This window comes from Aquarana catesbeiana, linkage group LG03 (assembly GCF_042186555.1).
Source record: "Aquarana catesbeiana isolate 2022-GZ linkage group LG03, ASM4218655v1, whole genome shotgun sequence".
Taxonomy (NCBI): Eukaryota; Metazoa; Chordata; class Amphibia; order Anura; family Ranidae; genus Aquarana; species Aquarana catesbeiana.
In genome coordinates this window covers 192,622,128-192,643,979 of record NC_133326.1, presented here as the reverse complement: position 1 = coordinate 192,643,979, position 21,852 = coordinate 192,622,128, and the positions used below count along the sequence as shown (strand labels likewise).

The 21,852-nt window shown below is 39.7% G+C and overlaps 1 protein-coding gene across 1 annotated transcript in view; it reads left to right on the top strand.

Moving 5' to 3' along the window:
* LAMB4 (laminin subunit beta 4) overlaps positions 1-21,852 on the top strand; it is a 245,791-nt gene that overhangs the window by 178,218 nt on the left and 45,721 nt on the right. The window contains exons 29-33 of the mRNA XM_073619678.1: positions 1,180-1,552; positions 3,553-3,716; positions 7,749-7,963; positions 11,594-11,797; positions 13,862-14,006. Of these exons, the coding sequence (XP_073475779.1) occupies positions 1,180-1,552; positions 3,553-3,716; positions 7,749-7,963; positions 11,594-11,797; positions 13,862-14,006 (1,101 nt within the window). The remainder of the gene's footprint in view (positions 1-1,179; positions 1,553-3,552; positions 3,717-7,748; positions 7,964-11,593; positions 11,798-13,861; positions 14,007-21,852) is intronic.

The window sequence follows — 21,852 nt, the reverse complement described above, 5'->3', positions numbered from 1 at the left end:
AAAAAAAACTCAGTCATCCGCACCAGCAATGTGGTGGGAATCACATGCGATGTCTGTGTTCGCATATGTGTAAACCCAGGCTAAAGTGTAAAAATGGATATATACAAAATAGAGCAGCGCTTAACGTGTGTGTGTAACACAAAATTAACCATGTGACAATCCAAACATTATAAACTATTTTGGTGCAAAGAATAAATTAAAAATCCATCAGTAAACAGCGGCGTACAAACAATCAATCCCGGGGATCGTGCAGAACACTTCCTGGATCTAAGTACGTGATGACGTCACAGGCACAAACTCCACCCAAGCACTTCTCACTCTTTACTTTACTGTATAAGAATCGGTTTCAGGTAAGAGCATACCATTTATATGAGGTGGTGGAAACTTAGTGACGTCACTATTCACAGATAATTTTCTGCTCAACACAAGACATACTTTTGGGGGATCTCTGGATTGAAATTTGCAACTTGTCAACTCAAATTTTATACCTCTGACTCAATTTACTACCCCATTCATCAACGTTATTACGTTTTCATTATTATTAGTATTACATTGTATATTGTTTCACTATTTTTGTTGCATCACTTCAGTCCTGTTTGTTAATATTATATAGCGCTGCATGTATTTTTATATTGATTACCTGATATTTGTCTCCTATAAGAAAATCAACTGTAACATTTCCTACATAAACTAAATGCAAATATACCCTAGACTTTCCATGCTTTTTGTTTGATGCTCCTTATTTAGCTGGTTTAAGCTGCAAGTTAAATTGGACTGGTGATAAAAATAACTCCAGAGCACAGCTGTAGGGGACTTCCATTGGAGAAAACACTTTTCAGATCAACTGTACCCTGATATTAAATTGGTTATAAAATCTGTACAATGGCACACAGTTTTTCATAGAATTTGTACACTGGTAAAATAAGAGAATACGTGTGTACATGAATACTTTATAGAATATATTATCTAGGTAATACATTGTATATATGGGCAGGTGTAGATTTGCAGAATAGGCCCAAGTGTTTGTATCAAGCATTCCACATGGATATGTAAGTTTCATTCATTCTTATAAATTCTTATAACTGGATTTCTCGACAGGTCAAGTTTTAATCTTAAAAAAAAAGAAGGTTTCATTGTGATAGAACATGTTTTATATCTCATGCCATTGTGATTTTGCAGCTTGCAGGTGCAATTTGAAAGGCAGCAATAAGCCTATGTGTGATAAAGACACCGGGGCATGCAACTGCAAAGTAGGAGTTACTGGAAGATACTGTGACCAATGTGCTCCTAAATTCAAGCAAGAGTTCCCAGCCTGCCCTCGATGCCATATGTGCTTTGACGAATATGAAGCTGATGTATCCTCCCTGGCTGACTCTGTTCATGACTTGGTTAGATTAGCTGCCAACATTGGCCCCACCAGATCGCCAATGGGCTGTGATGTACAGATGAGCATTCTAAGGGATAGACTTTCTGCTATTGAGAAGATTTTTAAGAGTCAAACTCTTTCTCCTGACAAGTATGCAAAAGTCAAGGCCTTCTACGAAAGTATAAGGTAATCTTTAATGATCATGATTGGATTATCTCACCATGTTTAAGTGTTTGTAACCATATCTAGAAATACTGAATGTATTCCAACCACAATTTTTCCTGCATTTTGATTATATTAGAAAATAATTAGAATAAGAAAAATAGATGTGCCGCCTTTAGCAACCAGTTATCATTGTCCCTTCATTTTCCCATGACAGGTAAGGTATCTAATTAAATAATCTGCTTGTCTGAGCAGGGCCCTCTTAATCCTCTTGTATTTTAATGTATTATAACTGTATTATCTCCCTTTTATTTTGTAAAGCGCTGCGTAAACTGTTGGTGCTATATAAATCCTGTATAATAATAATAGTTTATCATGGGCAACATTAAAGGGCACTAAAAACAAAAATGTAATATATTACAGCTTAACAGGCGTTAGATGTGGTGCCTGCATTAGATTTCTTTGTTCAGTCTAAAAATATTTATAGCAAGAACTAAAATTTCCGATGATGTCTATAGAAATGCAGAGTCCTTGGTGCTTCCTGTGAGCTGAAAAGACAATGTTATTATTATAGTGTAAACTACTTGCCCCATTAACTTCCAATTGATGCAGATGAATTACGGCAGCCATGTTTGACGTTATGCCTATGTTACAGCTATGGCTGTCTCTATACAATGGAGAAGTGAGTGTAGCCATACAGGAACAGGAAGTGTATTATTCTCAGAACTTGGAAAAAAGCCTAAAGAAAAAGAATGTGCAATAGGTGCAAGGCACTACATTTAAGGGCTGGTAATGTTTAATGTATTAACTTTTTGTTTTGGGTTTTATGCACACTTTAACACTTTATAGGTTAAAACAAAGTAAAAGTCACCACTGCAATAGTCACATACTGAAATAGAGGATCACCAAATACATGGAATTATCCCCACTTCTAATCCCTATACCTCTTGATTACATCAGGTGTGGTCTCTTTGAAGGAAAGGCATATAAACACTTTGATAGACTATCTGATAAATGATCCAAATGATTAAGTTTACTATTAATTTATTATTTTAGATTATTATAGGCCATTGGTTAGGCATGTAGGAAAGGAATTTGTTTTTCATTGACCTTCAAACAACTTGTTATGCCTATATAATATATCAGAGGTACAGTGGGCAACCTACAACTCTATGTTTTGGAACTGGAAGTACCCCTGTAACAATTAGCATATTGGTATTTGTAAATTCAAAGCAGTTTTAAATTAAGCCCTTCCCTCTCGCAAGCTGTATATTAATTTTCCCTGGCATGATGTCCCATGCTGAGGGCACGTTAATAATTGCTCTCCTCTTTAAGAGCCAGCACAGTCCTAGCTGAGACACAGTGATCACATGCATAAACAGTGATAAAAAAAACCTTATAATACAGCAAGCAATGGTTATAACCTAAAGCCTCGTACACACGCTTAGATTTTCGGATGACCGAACTTCCATTTTTTGTGGCATGCTAGTCTCATATTGAAAGTGAAGAGGTTACTCACAATACGAACATTTTCGTACGACAGAATACAACATCAGACGTGACATAATGTGTTGAATAGTTTTTTATGTATTCTTTTGTTTCTGAGCATGCGTAGTCTTGCTCTTACGATTTTTTTCGTACGAAAACCGAACTAATGAAATGAAAATCGGACGTTGAGTTCACATCCGACAAAAATTTTATAGTCTGCACATCCAGCTTTTGTCTGACGAAAAAGCAAAATCGACTGTCGAAAGCACCGTACAAACGATCCGAAAATCGGCAGACAGCTCGTCGAACAAATTATTCCATCCCTTTTACGTATCGTGTGTACAGGCCTTTAGTGGGTGGAATCTCTTCATGTCCTGTCTGGTCATTGAGACACAAAGCTGGAAAAGGGGTAAACCTCACCAATGGCAACACAGACCGCAAAAAAAAAATGATTTGAGTAAACACAAAGGACAAGGAAACTTAAAAATAATTGTATTATTGAAAATGTTTAACTGACTGTATACTTTTTTTTACAGGAATAAAGTAAATAAAATCAGGATTTCAGATTTGGGAAAATTCAGTGAGATACCAAAGCTGAATAAAACAATATGGGATATGGAGAAAGAGATTGATGTTTTATTTAAAAACCTAGACATAATAAGGATAAAGAAGCAGAAGGAAAATATAGTCAAGGTTAAAGGTAAGAACTGTACTTGTAGCAATTACTTATTTTTTATTTATTACGGGTATATAGTACCTGTATATATTACTGTGCAAAAGTTTTCAAGCTCTTTTGAAGAAGCACAAAGAAACAAGCAACATTAAATACCGTAGATGCAGTGTTCGGCCAAGGAAAATTAATGCAGCAGAAAAAAGACACATCATGCTTTCTTCCCTTCGATATCAGAAGATGTCCAGCAGGCTATCATTACAGAACTGGTGGAAACCAGTGGGACCCAGGTAAACCCATCTACTGTCCGTAGAAGTCTGGCCAGAAGTGGTCTTCATGGAAGAACTACGGCCAAAAAGCAATGCCTCCAATGTGGAAACAAGGCTAAGCGACTCAACTATGCAAAAAAACATAGGAACTGGGGTACAGAAAATGGCAGGAGGTGCTATGGACTGATGAGTCAAAATTTGAAATATTTGGCTGTAGCAGGCTGTAGCAGGAGGCAGTTTGTTCGCCAAAGGGCTGGAGAGCAGTACAATAATGAGTGTCTGCAGGCAACAGCGATGCATGGTGGAGGTTCCTTGCAAATTTGGGACTGCATTTCTGCAAATTGGGTTGGAGATTTGGTCAGGGTCAGTGGTATCCTCGATCCTGACAAATACAGGCAGATCCTTATCCATCATACAATACCAGGGAGGCATCTTTATTCTGCAGGGGCACAAGGACCCCTAAACATACAGCTAATGTCAACAAGAACTATCTTTAGTATCGCCCTTTGATTTACTACTCATACTTACTGAGATATCTTAATGGTTTGCTGAAATAGACCAATCGATATTTCCTGTTTTTGCTGTTGTTATATGAGCATTCGATTTGCTACTGAATGTGCAGTTAACTATATCTGTACCATGCAAAATCCTTCAATAAAAAATTTAAATGGAAAAAAAGAACTATGCTTAGTGTAAAGAAGAAAAAAAGAGTCTTAGAATTGATGGTTTGGCCCCCCACAGAACCCTGATCTCAACATCATCTAGTCTGTCTGGGATTACATGAGGATTTGAGGAAGCCTACATCCAGGAAAGGTCTGTGGTTAGTTCTTCAAGACGACCATGAAAAGCTTGAGGTGCCGCTCCAGATGACTCCTACTTATGAGTACAGGAGTATAAAGAGCCCTTCCCTGCTGTGTGAGCATACGCTGGTAAAAGAAAAAAAAAACTAAGCACACCAACCCAGGCCAAAGTGTAAAATCAACAGGAAAATATGGCTTCAGCCTGGGTCCATCCAGGCTACACCCCCTGACACATTTTGCCATGGCCACAGGGCATCAATGACTTAGTGATGTTGGTGGGGCAAAACATGTTGGGGGCATGGCCTGGATGGCACCAGGCTAAAGTCATGTTTGTTAGTGCTGCCAGGCAGAACTACCACTAAACCACTGTGCTTTTTTTAACAGAGCTTATAGTAGAGCTCTAAGTATTTTTTCATTACATTTTCAGATTCCCATCCTGTTTTAAAAAATGTATTGCCAGTCTCCACTTACCCTTTCCACGCTCCAGCAATGCCCCTGACTTCCTTCCCCAGTCCAACGCCGGTGATCCAATTCAGGCAAACCACACTGGTGTCATTCTGCCCATTTCCTGTGAGCACAGCCTGTCATTTTCAGGCCCCCCCAGGGGGCATGTCATCATGCAGCCTGGGCTCACAATACACTAGGACTCTTATTATGTGAACGTTGCTCAGTTCATGAATAATGCCTGCACCCTGCTACTGCTGAACGAAGATGAGAAAGTACTGATGATGTCATTGGACTGCAGGAAAAAATGTACAGTATCTCACAAAAGTGAGTACACCCCTCACATTTTTGTAAATATTTTATTATATATTTTCATGTGACAACACTAAAGAAATGACACTTTGCTACAATGTAAAGTAGTGAGTGTACATCTTGTATAACAGTGTAAATTTGCTGTCCCCTCAAAATAACTCAACACACAGCCATTAATGTCTAAACTGCTGGCAACAAAAGTGAGTACAACCCTAAGTGAAAATGTCCAAATTGGGCCCAATTAGCCATTTTCTCTCCCCAGTGTCATGTGACTCATTAGTGTTACAGGGTCTCAGGTGTGACTGGGGAGCAGGTGTGTTAAATTTGGTGTTATCGCTCTCACTCTCTCATACTGGTCACTGGAAGTTCAACATGACACCTCATGACAAAGAACTCTCTGAGGATCTGAAGAAAACAATTGTTGCTCTACATAAAGATAGCCTACACTATAAGAACATTGCCCTGAAACTGAGCTGCAGCAGGGTGGCCAAGACCATACAGCAGTTTAACAGGACAGGTTCCACTCAGAACAGGCCTCGCCATGGTAGACCAAAGAAGTTGAGTGCTCAGCGTCATATCCAGAGGTTGTTTTTGGGAAATAGACATATGAATGCTACCAGCATTGCTGCAGAGGTTGGAGGGGTTGGGGGTCAGCCTGTCAGTGCTCAGACCATACGCCGCACACTACATCAAATTGGTCTGCATGCCTGTCATCCCAGTAAGGCTATTCTAAAGATGATGCACAAGAAAGCCCCAAACAGTTTGCTGAAGACAAGCATGCTAAAGACATGGATTACTGGAACCATGTCCCGTGGTATGATGAGACCAAGATAAACTTATTTGGTTCAGATGGTGTCAACCGTGTGTGGTGGCAATCAGGTTAGGAGTACAAAGACAAGTATATCTTGCCTACAGTCAAGCATGGTGGTGGGAATGTCAAGGTCTGGGGCTGCATGAGTGCTGCCAGCACTGGGGATCTAGAGTTCATTGAGGGAACCATGAATGCCAACATGTACTGTGACATACTGAAGTAGAGCATGATCCCCTCCCTTCGGAGACTGGGCTGCAGGGCATTATTCCAACATAACAACGACCCCAAACACACCTCCATGACAACCACTGCCTTACTAAAGAAGCTGAGGGTAAAAGTTATGGACTGGCCAAGCATGTCTCCAGACCTAAACCCTATTGAGAATCTATCGGGCATCCTCAAACGGAAGGTGGAGGAGTGCAAGGTCTCTAACATCCCCAGCTCTGTGATGTCATCATGGAGGAGTGGTAGAGGACTCCAGTGGCAACCTGTGAAGCTCTGGTGAACGCCATGCCCAAGAGGGTTAAGGCAGTGCTGGAAAATAATGGTGGCCACACAAAATATTGACACTTTGGGCCCAATTTGGACTTTTTCACTTAGGGATGTACTCACTTTTGTTGCCAGTGGTTTAGACATTAATGGCTGTGTATTGAGTTATTTTGAGGGGACAGCAAATTTACACTGTTATACAAGCTGTACACTCACTACTTAACATTGTAGCAAAATGTCATTTCTTCAGTGTTGTCACATGAATATTTACAAAAATGTGAGGGGTGTACTCACTTTTGTGAGATACTGTATGTATTGGGAATTATTTTCAATTAGAAAATACATGGGTGGACTTTAGGTTAGTTTTGGGGGCGTCTAATAGCTGAAGTTTTGTTTTAAAGTTGTGTCTCTTGTTTTTGTCAGTCATCTTTTTCCCACCACTATGGTTTCTGTTGTTTGATCTAACATTTAGATGAAAAACTTTAATGTGAATTCATGTGTTGTTAATGACAAAAACTAGATTTTATCCAATTCAACCATTAAAATATGTGGTTACATTACATCCTTCTTTAGTCCCTGGTCTTGGTACAGGGCTCTTGTTGTATATGACAAAATGATTGCTTCCACAGCCAGAATGGTATTTCTAATGAAAATACAGTGTAGTAAGTTGAAGATGTGATTAAGAAATAAACCTGCCTGAACATGCCAGAATATGAATGATTTATGAGCTTGTTGAAGAGTTGGCACATGCATCCCAGAAAATGTATGATATTTAATAAAGATATATTTAAATTGTATTGTGATCTATTCATTTTTTTCAAGATTACGTGAAATGTGAATCAGTATGATATCCATGTAATGTGTTTTATTATTTATTTTGTACTTTCATTCTGTAGCAAAGACAAGAGGGCTTACATTCTTGTTCCTTTCCTATTAGATATCCAAGCATATGTTGACAAGATCACCAAACACTATAAAACATCATTATCTGCAGCAGAGAAGGCACGCAATGCTACACCTATTATCCGGACTGTATCCAAAACTAGAAAAAATATTCTGACTGAACTCAGCAACCTAGATAAAAAAGACAAAAATAATTTAGAAAAGTTAAACAAAATGAAATCTCTGCAAATAAGTAAAATGAATGAAATGGTAAGAGTTATCATTACAATAAATTATTTTTAAAAATCCTGAAAAGTAATATTATGTATGATGTTTGACTGTTTTCTTAAATGTAATCTTTTAAATATTCATTTAAAAGTATAGTCTAATTAAATAGGGCAAGCCAGTTATAACATTTTATAATTTTAGAGTAGAAAGGGTTGGAATATCTGTCCATTTGTCCCAATGGGAACATTTCTAATTTTCCAGGGACACCCAGGGTGTAGTGAAATCACCCTATAGTTCCCCCTTTCTGGAGTGCATATTTTTTTCTGGAATGTATTAATTAAGGGAATGTATAGAAATTTAAATTGTTGTTTGTGTTCCTTGTGGAATTACACTACACTTGCATAGTTGTCAAATGTCCTGGATCCTGCGGGGCAGTCCCAGGATTGGAGACTGTCCTACAGAGTCCTTGTCCCATCCACTTTCTGACAAGATCTAGTACACTGTGCACTCAGCTGTAAGCTAACAGGGAACAGGAACCTTCCTCTGCTCCCAGTGGTTGGCTTTACAAAAAGACAAGATGGAGATACAATGTGTTTAGGCACCCTCTGGCTGCCACACCTAAACTCACCCCACCAACAAACAACAAAAGAACACCGCTCTAGGACACATACAAAGCACCTGGAGTCATGCATGTCCATGGGATATCTTAATCAATTAACTTAATCACAACATCCCAAAATAACCTAAGAGACATACCTGATGTGTCATGCAACACAAAAATGCATGATGAACAAACATAATACGTAAATATTCATACTTAAAATTTGAAACAAATTAATCAATGAACAAATGATGAAGAAAATGAAAAAAATGCAAAAGAAATAAAAAGAAAAATGAAAGAACCTGCATGACTCCAGGTGTTTCATATGTGTCCAGGAATTTGGCCTATCAGAGGGATTTCCTGTTTGATCAACCTTTTTCTCATCCCTGTATATATGGACGGTATTTCCATCTTCCAACAGCTATGACTAAGCACCCCATAGTGGTGTGACACATGTCAGATTTTCATTGATTCTGTGCCTCTGATGGCTTTGTCTTAGACTCATCCCCTTCCCTTTGCATGCATGATTCAGATATGCAAACAGGATCCATTTCTTGCTGGTATGAGGCTTGGCATTTAAGCTGGCCATACACCTATAGATTATCTGCAGATTTTCTATGCTTAGATGGAAAAAGTGGGAGATTCCTTCATCCACACAGTTTAGCGAACATGGAGAAATCTGTTGCACTTTTTCCATCTAACCAAAGAAAATCTGCAGATAATCTATAGGTGTATGGCCAGCTTTAGGGTTTTATTTACCAAGGCTAGAGAGGGAAAAATTGGTCACAATTCTGCAGAGAAACCAATCAGTTTCCAGGTTGTATTGCTAAAGCTTAATTAAACAAGCTGAGGTTAGAAGCTGATTGGTTTCTCTGCAGAATTGTGACTAATTTTGCCCTCTCTAGCTTTAGTAAATAAACCCCTTAGTGACCAATAGAGGCTTCATGGATGTCCTTGCCTACCCACATACCGCTCCAGCGATGGCTGTCACTACAGAGATATATTAATTTCAGTGGTAAACATGTTTAATTTGCAACCCAACTTAAGTCTACTTTTTGAGTATTCTGTTGATTTTAAAAAAGTAAAAATGTTTGATAAATGCAGGTCTTGAACACACCAGTTTTTTTTTAAGCAGAAGTGCCTTCAGTGCTGCTTTGGCTATATAAACTGTGTTCTTTTCAGTTTCAGAATGCTTTCCTAGCCTAAGCACTGCATGCCACATTTAATCTTTTTTGATTCAAGTAAATGCTTGTGTGTAGTAAGTAGTGTAATAAGTATTTGGAATCAGAATTTTTTTTCTAGCCTTGCACCTATTTGAAAAGAGCATGTGTGTGTATCTGTGTGTGTGCTCATGTGTGTTTGGGTGCATGTGTGTGGTGTCCTTGTTTACCTGTGTTTGATTTGGTGGCTGCATGGGTCTAAACAGACCTCTGATGTTCCACCTTTGAGACAGAGAAAGAAGGTTGAGGACACAGTCCTCCATTTCCCCAGCCTCAGCTGCACAGAATGAATGGACAGGAATAGCTTTGTCCAGAGCTTTTTAATCATTCACAAATTGAAACACAGTAAGCACAGTTATTATTATCATTATACAGGATTTATATAGCGCCGACAGTTTACGCAGCGCTTTACAACATTAGGGCAGACAGTACAAGTACAATACAATTCAATACAGGAGGAATCAGAGGGCCCTGCTCATTAGAGCTTACAATCTAGGAGGGAGGGTAAGTTATGAATGAACACAGTTTATTATGCCTCAGTTATTAATGAACAGAGTCAGTGATCAGTACTGATCACTAACTCTGTCTATTCAGATAATGAAGGGGCCAGTAAATGACATGTTTACCGACCCCTTGCCTGTTTCTCATCCTGAAAGCATCCATCACAGCAGCCGGGGGAAGGGGGATGGGGGAAACCAGCAGAGCTCCGGGGGATGAGGGGCGCTGCTGAATGTTTGTGGGAGGTAGAGGAGGAGAAGTGGGCATTCAGCGGCTGCAGGAGGAACATGGATTAGATTGATTCCTCTATATGCCACCCATGCCCCCCACCTGTCCAGGTATACAAGGGAGACGCATAGCCCCTTTGAAGGATGGGGCTGAGTCACAATTGCGACCCCTGTACTTATGCCCCTACTAGGCATGGCTGATATCATGTTGAATTTTGAATACTTGGGATGAGAGTTCTACCTAATGAAGACAACTTCCGCTAGAGCACTGTTTACTAGATCTGAAGGTCTACTAGATCTGAATGTAACAAAAATGGTGAAAGGTTTGAGCGATAAAACATATCGAAAGCGACTTCAGGAACTTAATATGTACAGTCTGGAGGAAAGAAGGGAAAGGGGAGACATGCTTGAAACCTTCAAATTCATCAAGGGGGTGAATAGAGTTCAGGAAGGCAGTCTTTTCAATATGGAACCAAAATCAAGAACACAGGGACATGTCCTCAAACTAACTGGAGGAAAGTTCAAAACTAATCTTAGAAAGTATTATTTTACTGAAAGGGTGGTTGATGATTGAAATAAACTACCAACAGAGGTAGTCAACAGTAAACAGCTTCAAACATGCTTGGGAGAAACATAAATCTATAGTCAGACAACGAGGTTAATGAAAATAAATACAAAAATAAATAAAAAATGAGCAGACTCGATGGACTACTCAGTCTTTTTCTGCCATCACTTTTCTATGTTTCTATGAAGTGTCAACTGTCTCATGAGGTCACAGCATGCCAATGTGTCTGTAACATGTGATCTGTGATTGACACCTTGCTTTCACATTGTCTATGTTACGTGGGTGCCAAAGATGGTGGCACAAAATCAGAAAACTGGGTCTAGATGAACAGACTTCAGACACACTTTTGCTCACTGATTATGCTCTGAGCTGTTGCATAGTATATATCTGGAAAACATTTCTGTAAACACAGACAAAGGAAAGATTTGTTCTAAACTCATTTTGTAAAGTAGTAATGCGTTAAAATTACACCACTGTCATTTGTTTACCAGATGCCTATATTTTAAAATGTGTAGATATTAGTTTATGATACTGACATCTACAGAACATGTCTTCTCACAGGTTTGTGGAACTGTTTGGGACTTTCCTTGCAATATTTCCCCCTGTGGAGGTGCTCTATGCAGAGATAAGTTTGGCAGAAGGAAGTGTGGTGGACCAGACTGTAATGGAGCTTTGCCAGTTGCCAGAGATGGTCTGAAAAAAGCAAATGAAACAGATGCTAGGTTAAAGAGTGTTGCAATTCATCTCCTTGAAGCTGAGAAACAGGTGAATATAAAAAAAATAACGCCAGAGAACTTTTCACACAAATCTTGCTGTGTTGAAGGAATCCGCAAACAATACACCAAAATCCACATAAACAGAATGCCATTGTACTGAACGTGAACAATGGAAGAGAAAGTGTTGTTCATATCTGGGTTGTACAAGATATTTAAAACCGATTTGTTGTTTTTTGCTTTTTTTTTTTTTTTTTTTTTTTTAATTTGTAGGTATTTATTTGGTCTTGGAAGTCTGTAAATATTAATTTGATTTGAAAAGATTTACCAATTTTAGACACACGTCCAATTCACTATATACATTTACCTTAGATTATTTGGAAGTGGGTGTTCAAATGTCTCCTAATTTCATTTTAGGCAAAATGTATGTCACCAGCACACCAAGGATCTCTAGAATGGGTCCAAAGCTTTATTCAACGATCACAGCATAATGACACAAGCAACATTTCGGAGCCTCGCAGGACCTCTTCATCAGGCATGTGGCGAATGAAAGGGCTCTGCGAGGCTCCAAAACGCTGCTCTTGTTATTATGATTTGATCACTGAATAAAGCTTTGGGCCCATTCTGGAGATCCTTGGTGTGCTGGTGACATACTTTTTGCTTTGGATGTCTTTGACTTCCAGCCGTTGGTCGCTGCAGCACCCACTCACATTTACAGATGTTTTTCAGGAATGTGTGCATTTGGAATATTGTGCTTGCACTAATTTCATTTTGCTATCAATTTAGTTTAAATTTTACAGCATGCATTAGTGCTTTCCTGTAGAACAATGTCCTCATATTCAGCCACTGGATTTTGGTTTGGAGCACATGGATTATATTTGTGCCATTATTATGTGAGAATTTTGTGAGCTTAAGGCATAAGACAGCAAAGAGAGTTCTTTCCTCCTGGATATTGCTTATATAATACATAAAACGCACAAAAACATATCAACATGGCACTGCAAGTCTTTTTAAATTTATTTAAATATATATAGTAAAAGGCATGCATTTTTAAATTAAAAAAAAAAAAAAAAAAAAAGATTATGTACTGATATGATTTGATCATGGGTTTCTGTACACTTACCTTTAAACCAGGGGTCTCTGAACTTTCTAAACAGGGGGCCATTTTACTGTCCTTCAGACTTTAGGGGGACTGGACTGTGGCAATTGGGAGTAGAAAGGGTCCCGCCATCAGAGGGAAAAAATAATGCCCCACCTTTGGTGTCAGTGAGAGGAATTATGCCCCATCATTGGTGTCATTGGGAGGAATTGTGCCCCATCAATGGTGTCATTGGGCCTAATTGTTGGTGACATTAGGAGGATTCCTGCCCCATCATTGATGTAATTGGGAGGAATTGTGCCCCTTCATTGGTCTCAGTGGGGGGAGAATTATGCCCCATTGTTGGTATCAGTGGATGAAATAGTGCCCCAAGGGCTGGATAAAAGCAAGCAAAGGAACCACTGCTTTAAACCAAAGGGCTTCTGAATTAAAAATTTTCTTTGGGTAGAAAAGCTACATTATGTGCAAGACAATTCATCCACAGAAATACCTGGGCTTTGTATGCATATGTGTGTAACTAAGGCCTCTCACAGAAATTAAATAAATTGTTGCCCAATCTAGCTGACAATGAAGAGATCAGAAAATGATAGAATAGTTATGAACACGCTGCAACCTCTTCCTTACTGTTATATGGGTGAAATGTATTCTTTGGAATAGATTTTCTGAATTGACTTCCATCTCCCAGAGAAAAGGCTCACTGTGTACATTTATGGAAAGATCTAGCTTGACAAAAGTGGTTGAATCAAAAGCTAGTCATCCCATAGTAATATGCACCATGATTTGGTTACTCTAAGTGAAGTGGAAAGTTGAGTGGACTTGGTCGCTGTCTTAATGCACTATAAACAGGCAAGCTTCAATTAAACTATGATGAGGATGTTGCTAAATAATTTGCTCTATTGCTAGACCAAAGATATTCACAGTAGTATTTAAAGGGTAGGTTATACTAAAAAGAGTATGTTCTTCACATTGCAACTTTAATATTGAAGCTGAGGTACAATATTGTCTATTTTGTTTTAGATTCAGCACATCAGGCAGCTTGCAGAAGATACAAAGTTGAAAGCTTCAAGACTCAACAAAACTTTGAGTAAAGCCATCAGTCGTATGGACGCAGACAAAAATCGTTCTAAAGAGCTTATAAAAAATGTTAAAGATTTTCTTCTTGGTAAGTGCAGCATCCACATTCATTATTGCTTCACGAAAACCTTAAAAAGAGAATATTCCTGACACAAAAACTATTCCATACTATTCCATAGTAGAAATAACTAATGAAAAACAGCATAGTCTAAAAGAATGTCTAATCACAAGCTTTTATCTGGTATAACCGTATTTAAAGTGGAGTTCCAGCCACTTTTACAACTCTTCAGCATCCCTCACTAAACTGTGCACTGTAAACGAATTGGATATTTTAAAAATTTTTTTCTCAGCACCTACTGTATATCTGCTGTATTCATTTTTCACTTCCTCCTCCCTGGCCGTGGCCCATCGCATCATTTCCTGTTTGCAATGCCTTCAGGGAAGGGGCGGCAACTTCCTCTGACACTGCCGTTGCTATGGAAACCTGACCTGAAACCTATTACACTGCTTGTGCTGCACTGAGCATGTGCGAGATCTGCAAGCATGAGATCCAGGAAGGAATACAGTCTGGCTTCAGATGCCCACACTTAAGATGGCCACGGCCTCCTGTAAGTTTATAAAATAACAAACTACTGCTATAAACTAACAAAACAGACCTTAGTTTACAGACTAACTTTACTAGAATACATTAAGCTTGTGTATTATAAGGGTATTTTTATTTAAAAAGTATAATTTCGGCCGGAACACCACTTTAAAGAAAATAAAAAAATACTAAATGAGCTATAGCAATGTGCTATAAAACCCAGCTTACATAGACAACCAGATGTGATTTTTTTTTTTTTTACCCTGATGCAATCATAATTGATTATCCTTGAGCCCCGGTTCACACAGGGGCGGCACGACTTCCACGGCGACTTGCAAAACGACTTCTGTATAGAAGTCAATGCAAGTCACCTAAAGTCGCCCCAGAAATGCTACAGGAACCTTTTTCTAAGTCGGAGCGACTTGCGTCGCTCCTATTAGAACGGTTCCATAGTACAGAACGGGAGGCGACTTGTCAGGCGGCTAGGTCGCCTGACAAGTCGCCCCTGTGTGAACCGGCACTGAGAGTACAGAGCCAACTCCTTATTTACAATAACAGGGGATTTTAGGAACAATAACACAGATGTAGGTAGCCTTGTTGATTCATCAACTGTTTTTTCAAACAGTATAGTCTTATCTTTACTATTTTCATTATTTACTTATTCACTATTTATTTATTTACTATTTTCACTCTCTAAAAGATCTGTAGTTTATATATTCAGCTTCAAGTGTGAGTGCTGCTAAGGTCTCATGTCCCAAAATCCAATGATAGTTTCTTGGTTCCCATTTCTGGCAAAGGCTTCTTGATATAGTTATACTCACCTCGGGGTTCCCTCACTTTGGGGGTACTGTTACTGTCAAAACATTGTTAAATCTAATATTTGTTTGAGGCATGTGACCAGCTACTGTAGGAACTCTAGCCCTCTGATATGTCACCTTACATATTAAAATAAAATTGGCCTTTTGTTGATTTCCTCCTTTGTTCCCCTTTCCTTTCTTTTCAGTCCTCCTTCAGCCTTTGAAAAACAAAGAAGAATATATAAATATTCCATTAAATATATATTTTTTTTATTTGTTTATGGAAGCACAGGTTATACCAACTGGTTCACCTAGAGGACTTTGTTATGATTATGCCACACAGGAATAATAGATATATACTTACATTGTAATGGAAGTTGTACATTGCAATTGATTTAATTAAAACATTTGTGTTTGTATGCTAAGAAAAATTTCAAAACATATTAAACATAGTGGATTGGAGAAAATAGTGGATAAAAAAGAATCCCTCTGTTAATTTTTCTCATCAGATCTAATTTCTGGGAGTATAGAAAATAATGTATTTATGGGGGGAAAAAAGAAAATAATATAATGTTTTTTAGAGGTAAATATATATTTTTATTTCACATGGAAAAAAAATGGTGAACAATATATAAGGTGTACATTCGTGGTTCAGAGTTATGACATAGATATGTTGGCCCCAAAATAAGCTAGGGCTAGGACAGGCAGTCGTGTAATCATAAACTATAAACGAAAATAGTGTGAAGCAAATCAGTATGTAGGCATGTCAGATAAAAGGGCCAAAGAGAATAAAAAGAAAGCGAATGGTAGTCATATATTAGTAGATCAGCAGGGAGCAAAAAAAGAAGAGGCAGGGAAAGGAAAGGAATTGAAGAGGGAGAAGAGCGTCCCCGAAAGAGTCCTGGGTGAGAAAAAGAAAAGGAGAGAGAGGAGTCTTGAGTAAGGATGAGCCGAACACCCCCCCCGGTTCGGTTTGCACCAGAACATGCGAACAGACCAAAACTTCGCAAGAACTTTAGAACCCCATTGAAGTCTATGGGACTTGATCGTTCAAAATCAAAAGTGCTCATTTTAAAGGCTAATATGCATGGTATTGTTCTAAAAAGTGTTTGGGGACCCGGGTCCTGCCCCAGGGGCCATGGATCAATGCAAAAAAAAGTTTAAAAAATGTCCGTTTATTTGGGAGCAGTGATTTTAATAATGCTTAAAGTCAAACAATAAAAGTGTAATATTCCTTTAAATTTCGTACCTGGGGGGTATCTATAGTATGCCTGTAAAGGGGTGCACGTTTCCCGTGCTTAGAACAGTCTGACAGCAAAATGACATTTCAAAGGAAAAAAAGTCATTTAAAACTACTCGTGGCTATTAATGAATTGCCGGTCCCGAGTCTCCCGACAATACACATAAAAGTTCATTGATAAAAATGGCATGGGAATTCCCTACAGGGTAACCCCGAATCAAAATTTTTAAAAAAATGACGTGGGGGGTCCCCCTAAATTCAATACCAGACCCTTCAGGTCTGGTATGGATATTAAGGGGAACCCCGTGACAAAATTTTTTAAAAAAATGACGTAGGGGTCCCCCTCAAAATTCATACCAGACCCTTCAAGTCTGGTATGGATTTTAAGGGGAAACCCGCGCCAAAATTAAAAAAAAAATTGGCGTGGGGTCCCCCCAAAAATCCATACCAGACCCTTATCCGAGCACGCAACCTGGCAGGCTGCAGGAAAAGAGGGGGGACGAGAGAGCGCCCCCCCTCCTGAACCGTACCAGGCCACATGCCCTCAACATTGGGAGGGTGCTTTGGGGTCCCCCCTAAAGCACCTTGTCCCCCTGTTGATGAGGACAAGGGCCTCATCAAGGGTGGGGCCACCTGGTGACCCCGCCCCCCTCTGAAGCACGGGGACTTCCCTGTGGCATTCCCTGTGACGTCAGAGGGGGTCACCCGTTACGTAACGGGTAACCCCACCCCCCTCTGACGTCACGGGGAATGCCGAGGAAGATGCTGGACGAGAACACCAGAAGAACCAGAACAACCAGAAGAACCAGAAGAGGAAGAAGATAGAGGAAGAAACCAAAGCATGAAGGAAGAAAGAAGTTAGAAGAAAGAAGATAGAAGAAATAGAGGAATTGTCAAAAACTGTCTCTTGTCATTTTTAACATTTTTGACAGTTTTCTTGTGAAATGGTAGGGGTACCCCCTTACCATTTCACACAGAGGGGAGGGCCGGGATCTGGGGGTCCCCTTGTTAAAGGGGGCTTCCAGATTCCGATAAGCCCCACGACCCGCAGACCCCCACAACCACCGGCCAGAGTTGTGGGGATGAGGCCCTTGTCCTCATCAACATGGGGACAAGGTGCTTTAGGGGGGACCCCAAAGCACCCTCCCAATGTTGAGGGCATGTGGCCTGGTACGGTTCAGGAGGGGGGGCGCTCTCGTCCCCCCCTCTTTTTCTGCGGCCTGCCAGGTTGCATGCTCGGATAAGGGTCTGGTATGGATTTTTGGGCGGACCCCACGCCAATTTTTTTTAAAATTTTGGCGCGGGGTTCCCCTTAAAACCCATACCAGACCTGAAGGGTCTGGTACGAATATTGAGGGGGACCCCTACGTCATTTTTTTTTTTTTATTTTGGCACGGGGTTCCCCTTAATATCCATACCAGACCTGAAGGGCCTGGTATTGAATTTAGGGGGACCCCCACATCATTTTTTTTTAAATTTTGGTTTGGGGTTCCCCTATGGGGAATTCCCATGCCGTTTTTATCAATGAACTTTTATGTGTATTGTCGGGAGACTCGGGACCGGCAATTCTTTAACCACTTTAGCCCCGGAACATTATGCTGCATAAGGACCAGAGGACTTTTTCCAATTTGGCACTGCATCGCTTTAACTGCTAATTGCGCGTTCATGCAATGCTGTGCCAAAACGAAATTTGCATCCTTTTCTTCCCACAAATAGAGCTTTCTTTTGATGGTATTTGATCACCTCTGCCGTTTTTATTTTTTGCGCTATAAACAGAAAAAGACCGAAAATTTTGAAAAAAAATGATATTTTCTACTTTTTGTTATAAAAAAAATCCAATAAACTCAATTTTAGTCATACATTTAGGCCAAAATGTATTCAGCCACATGTCTTTGGTAAAAAAAATGTCAATAAGCGTATATTTATTGGTTTGCGCAAAAGTTATAGCGTCTACAAACTAGGGTACATTTTCTGGAATTTACACAGCTTTTAGTTTATGACTGCCTATGTCATTTCTTGAGGTGCTAAAATGGCAGGGCAGTAAACCCCCCCCCAAATGACCCCATTTTGGAACGTAGACACCCCAAGGAAATTGCTGAAGAGGCATGTTGAACCCATTGAATATTTATTTTTTTTGTCCCAAGTGATTGAATAATGACAAAAAAAAAAAAATATTTACAAAAAGTTGTCACTAAATGATATATTGCTCACACAGGCCATGGGCCTATGTGGAATTGCACCCCAAAATACATATTTTGGATTTCACTCCTCACTACCCATCACAGTTTTGAAGGCCATAAAATGCCCAGATGGCACAAAACCCCCCCAAATGACCCAATTTTGGAAAGTAGACACCCCAAGCTATTTGCTGAGAGGCATGTTGAGTCCATGGAATATTTTATTTTTTGACACAAGTTGTGGGAAAGTGATAAATTTTTTTTTTTGCACAAAGTTGTCACTAAATGATATATTGCTCACACAGGCCATGGGCATATGTGGAATTGCACCCCAAAATACATTTAGCTGCTTCTACTGAGTATGGGGATACCACATGTGTGGGACTTTTTGGGAGCCTAGCCGCGTACGGGGCCCCGAAAACCAAGCACCGCCTTCAGGATTTCTAAGGGCATACATTTTGGATTTCACTCCTCATTACCTATCACAGTTTTGAAGGCCATAAAATGCCCAGATGGCACAAACTCCCCCAAATGACCCCATTTTGGAAATTAGACACCCCAAGCTATTTGCTGAGAGGCAAATGTTGAGTCCATGGAATATTTTATTTTTTGACACAAGTTGCGGGAAAGTGACAATTTTTTTTTTTTTTTTTTGCACAAAGTTGTCACTAAATGATATATTGCTCAAACATGCCATGGGCATATGTGGAATTACACCCCAAAATATATTCTGCTGCTTCTCCTGAGTATGGGGATACCACATGTGTGGGACTTTTTGGGAGCCTAGCTTCATACGGGGCCCCAAAATCCAATCACCGCCTTCAGGATTTCTAAGGACGTAAATTTTTGATTTCACTCCTCACTACCTATCACAGTTTTGAAGGCCATAAAATGCCAAGATAGCACAAAACCCCCCAAAATGACCCCATTTTGGAAAGTAGACACCCCAAGCTATTTGCTGAGAAGCATGGTGAGTATTTTGCAGCTCTCATTTGTTTTTGAAAATGAAGAAAGACAAGAAAAATGTATTTTTTTTTCTTTTTTCAATTTTCAAAAGTTTGTGACAAAAAGTGAGGTCTGCAAAATACTCACTATACCTCTCAGCAAATAGCTTGGGGTGTCTATTTTCCAAAATGGGGTCATTTGGGGGGGGTTGTGCCATCTGGGCATTCCATGGCCTCTGAAACTGTGATAGGCAGTGAAGAGTGAAATCAAAAATTTACGCCCTTAGAAAGCCTGAAGGCGGTGCTTGGTTTTCGGGGTCCCGTACGCGGCTAGGCTCCCAAAAAGTCTCATGCATGTGGTATCCCCGTACTCAGGAGAAGCAACAGAATTTATTTTGGGGTGTAATTTCACATATCCCCATGGCACGTTTGAGCAATATATCATTTAGTGACAACTTTGTGCATAAAAATAAAAAAAAAATGTGTCTTTTTCCCGCAACTTGTGTCACAATATAAAATATTCCATGGACTCGACATGCCTCTCAGCAAATAGCTTGGGGTGTCTACTTTCCAAAATGGGGTCATTTGGGGGGGGTTTGAACTGTCCTGGCATTTTATGCACAACATTTAGAAGCTTATGTCACACATCACCCACTCTTCTAACCACTTGAAGACAAAGCCCTTTCTGACACTTTTTGTTTACATGAAAAAATTATTTTTTTTTGCAAGAAAATTACTTTGAACCCCCAAACATTATATATGTTTTTAAAGCAAATGCTCTACAAATTAAAATGGTGGGTGTTTCATTTTTTTTTTCACACAGTAATTGCGCAGCGATTTTTCAAACGCATTTTTTGGGGAAAAAACACACTTTTTAAAATTTTAATGCACTAAAACACACTATATTGCCCAAATGTTTGATGAAATAAAAAAGATGATCTTAGGCCGAGTACATGGATACCAAACATGACATGCTTTAAAATTGCGCACAAACGTGCAGTGGCGACAAACTAGATACATTTTTAAAAGCCTTTAAAAGCCTTTACAGGTTTCCACTTTAGATTTACAGAGGAGGTCTAATGCTAAAATTACTGCCCTCGATCTGACCTTTGCGGTGATACCTCACATGCATGGTGCAATTGCTGTTTACATTTGACGCCAGACTGACGCTTGCGTTCGCCTTTGCGCGAGAGCAGGGGGGGACAGGGGTGCTTTTTTTTTTTTTTTTTTTTTTATCTTATTTTTAAACTGTTCCTTTCATTTTTATGTTTTTTAATCATTTTTATTGTTATCTCAGGGAATGTAAATATCCCCTATGATAGCAATAGGTAGTGACAGGTACTCTTTTTTTGAAAAAATTGGGGTCTATTAGACCCTAGATCTCTCCTCTGCCCTCAAAGTATCTGACCACACCAAGATCGGTGTGATAAAATGCTTTCCCAATTTCCCAATGGCGCTGTTTACATCGGCGAAATCTAAGTCATGAAATGCTCGTAGCTTCCAGTTTCTTAGGCCATAGAAATGTTTGGAGCCATTCTGGTCTCTGATCAGCTCTATGGTCAGCTGGCTGAATCACCGGCTGCATTTTCAGGTTCCCTGTTGGGACAGGAGAGCCAGAGAAAAACATGGAAGACGGTGGGGGGGGCATTCCCTCCCACTGCTTGTAAAAGCAGTCTAGAGGTTAATTAGCCGCTAGGATTGCTTTTACATGAAAGCTGACCGCTGGCTGAAAAGAATGATACCAAGATGATACCTAAACCTGCAGGCATCATTCTGGTATAACCACTCAAAGTCCAGCAACATACCAGTACGTTGCTGGTCCTTGTTGGGCATATATTGTAAACTTTTTTTTCATGCAGCCTGTGGGCTGAACGAAAAAAAGATATTGATCGGTGGGTATGCCCACCATTAGAATACCTCCCTTCATCCACCCACTTCTAATGATGGGCATACATGCACCATTTATATATGCCGAAGCATGGGGGCATCCTCCCACAAAAGGCAGGAGCAAATCGCTCCTCCACCCACTGCTGCCCCCACGCTTCGGCATATATGCTGAAGTATGTAACTGTGGTGGTGAAATCACCTCCGACAGCGCTGGAGTCACGGCTTTATATATCGTGGAAGCAAACGCTGTTGCTGTCAAGATAAATAAATCTGCGCTGCAACTGAATGGCGTACCTGCTAAGCAAA